The sequence below is a fragment of the Fusarium oxysporum genome, chromosome 6, assembly GCF_000149955.1.
Source record: "Fusarium oxysporum f. sp. lycopersici 4287 chromosome 6, whole genome shotgun sequence".
Classification (NCBI taxonomy): Eukaryota; Fungi; Ascomycota; class Sordariomycetes; order Hypocreales; family Nectriaceae; genus Fusarium; species Fusarium oxysporum.
In genome coordinates, this window is record NC_030991.1 from 4,490,816 (window position 1) to 4,493,373 (window position 2,558).

The 2,558-nt window shown below is 46.8% G+C and overlaps 2 protein-coding genes across 2 annotated transcripts; one reads left to right on the forward strand and one right to left on the reverse strand.

Annotated features, from left to right (window-relative positions):
* Positions 1-102: 102 nt before the first annotated feature.
* FOXG_17111 (uncharacterized protein) lies at positions 103-943 on the forward strand (the record flags this gene model as incomplete). Its single annotated transcript, XM_018397126.1, has 1 exon — positions 103-943. The coding sequence occupies one exon, from the start codon at positions 103-105 to the stop codon at positions 775-777; it is 675 nt and encodes a 224-aa protein (XP_018257997.1). The 3' UTR covers positions 778-943.
* Positions 944-1,076: 133 nt separating this feature from the next.
* FOXG_22697 (uncharacterized protein) lies at positions 1,077-2,165 on the reverse strand. The gene is made up of 2 exons (XM_018403104.1): positions 1,643-2,165; positions 1,077-1,582 (listed from the first exon to the last, which is right to left on the reverse strand). The coding sequence occupies exons 1-2, from the start codon at positions 2,081-2,083 to the stop codon at positions 1,142-1,144; spliced, it is 882 nt and encodes a 293-aa protein (XP_018257998.1). The 5' UTR covers positions 2,084-2,165; the 3' UTR covers positions 1,077-1,141.
* Positions 2,166-2,558: the final 393 nt, after the last annotated feature.

Consider the following 2,558-nt stretch of genomic DNA (forward strand, 5'->3'; position numbering starts at 1 on the left):
CGACCCAAGTGCCCGAACGTGGCACTTCACGGCAAGAGCTGTGCTCCCGCCGCCCGCGCACGTCATCCTGTCGATCACAAGGAGTGGCTTCGCCTACTCTGGATGCAGCTGAAACAGTCGCTCGACGACGGGATCAGGCCACTGGGGGAGGGTGGTGCGCGGGGTGTGCTTTTCCAAGTGACCCTACTTGCGCATGGCTACACCTTTGTCAGCAAGGGCACGGTGCGGGCTTTCGTCAAAGATCTGGAGCACGAGGCTGCTGTCTACGAGCGTCTCAAACCAATCCAAGGCGTCCACGTGCCTGTTTTCCTGGGTGCCATCGACCTCCGATCGATGAACAAGACTTACTACTATGACCACCGGGTCTACGTGGTGCACATGACATTTCTGTCCTGGGGAGGCTGCAGCATCGACAGAGCACAGAGAATTGGCGACACGGACAGGCCGCTCGAGGACGAGGCCATTCGGTCCTTGAGAGCCATGCATCGAGAGGGCGTGGTCCACAAAGATGTGCGACTTGCAAACATGTTATTCAATCCTGAGACCAACAGGGTTATGGTGATCGACTTTGAACGGGCTTTGCTCCTCAAGCCGCCTCGGCGTCCGTTGGCGCAGCTGGTGCCGAACAAGCGAGCGTGGAAGTCGGAGACGATGATGGATGCCAAGAAGGTGACTGGCGATTCAAGCAAGCGGAATCGGCCAAGTCAAAGCTTTTCAGAGGATATTTGGTTGGCAAAGACGGCGTTCTTGGAGTGGAATTGTCAGATATTAAGGTGAATCGTGTATATTTCTTGATTCTGTCGCAATCGAAGGACTATTGAGACCTTATATCTTCGACTGGTTCCTTCTAGGACTTGAGTCCTAGAAAGTCCTTGATGAAAGTCCTATGATCAAAGTTTAGGACTTCAAACTTTAATCCTGAACCTTAATCCTGAAGTTGAGGGTGAACCCTCCAACATTCAACAATTTAGTGGAGTGGATTGCAACTCTGGTTCAAACCACCCTTGAAGGGTCTTGAGTTCGTTGACAAAAGTAATTCCGAATCACCTGAGTAAGAGCTTTTAACAGGATTATTTTCTGGCGTCTAGTAGCTAACTAAATCTGTGTTCTAGGCGGAAAATCAAACCCGTAACTCAGCTCCTTACTGTACAGTAGCCTCCCACTGTAACTCGGCATCGATGGAATTTCTTTGCATATCGTCCGAGGGGTAGCCACATAATTCAATGGCGTTATGCTCATTGACACTGTAGGTTAGTCCCCATTCCGAAATCCCTGGCGCTGACTTAACATATTGGCCATCCAACTTCAAATACATCCACTTGAGTGTTGTAAGCTGTCCCGTGCTGTAATTGTATGCCCATGTGTGGAATTTTGCGTTTTTGCCCTTGCCAGCTGATGGGAGCCACCGCTTAGGAGTACAGTACTCCTTAACGACTTTTTTGGTAGCGATCAAGATCTCGGTGAGCTTCTTCGCCTGTACACACGATGTATGAGATACCCTATTTCCCCATTTACTCCATCGTTCAGGTTCCTGCTTACAGACCTCCCATTTTGGGCAATATATTCCGTCCATTCTTGGCACCTAGTAGGGTTTGAGTTAGTAACTAATAAGGCATCTTAAAAGATAGTTATTCCCCCTTACATTATTATCCGTGATGGGGTGCATTGTATAGCAGCAAGCGCAAGTGATCCGCCTGAACGTGCCTGCGCAAACCGAACCAGTTGAGCCAAACGTTTTAACATCGTTGTGCGTTTGAGTTCCCCATTTTGCGTTGCATGAACTATCTTCATCTGAATCAACATAAAGACGTCCTCCCCTCGGGCAAGGTCCGTTAGGGTGTTCGTCGTCTTGACGCTTCTGTACTGCTGCTTCCGAGACTAGGGCCCGTTCCGTATGCTCTGTTCGCTCTACCGAGAGCTCGTCCACGACTTTGAGTAGCTCCTCTTCGTTGAAGGCCTGATCCCGATAAGTATTTTCGACGCTAGGAGGCTGATCAGACAAATCAGACACCTCTAACTCCCCTAAGCAATAGGAGAACCAGGAGAAAAGTAGTGGTAAAAGGATAAGATGAAACCGAGTCATAGTGGGCAGTATGTTATGTTATGTTATAGGGTAATTAATTCGTTGTACTGTCGATGATGAAGGATTCGAAACCTAAGATATGAGTAGGCCATATATCTCTATTTATCTTTCCCGATTCAACTATTCTATATACAATACCATAGTATTTTACTTTCTTAATCTATACATTATAATTAAGTTACTTTACTAGGTAGTATTTTACTTTCTTAACCCGTATACTAAAATCAAGTTACTTTACTAGTTCGTATTTTCTTTTCTTAACTCATACATTATACCTACAGATGTATTCAAACTTATTGCACCCCACTGTAGTACTCTGTATTAGCTTCCGTCTTTCATCTCTTTTGTCTTTTAGGACCCAGTTTATTGGATGGTTTTGTCAAATGGCTTACCTTTCTCTTAAATATCTAACCTTCCGCTGGAATTCGGCCGCAAAAGTTCCCGGCCGTGCCAGATGAACAGAGCCTCTTTCAGG

Bases quoted from the DNA above. Each gene is read 5' to 3' on its own strand.
- FOXG_22697 (XM_018403104.1), bottom strand. From the start codon at position 2,083: ATGACTCGGTTTCATCTTATCCTTTTACCACTACTTTTCTCCTGGTTC. The intron at 1,583-1,642 runs GTAAGGGGGAAT...AAACCCTACTAG, and splicing joins ACCCCATCACGGATAATAAT to GTGCCAAGAATGGACGGAAT.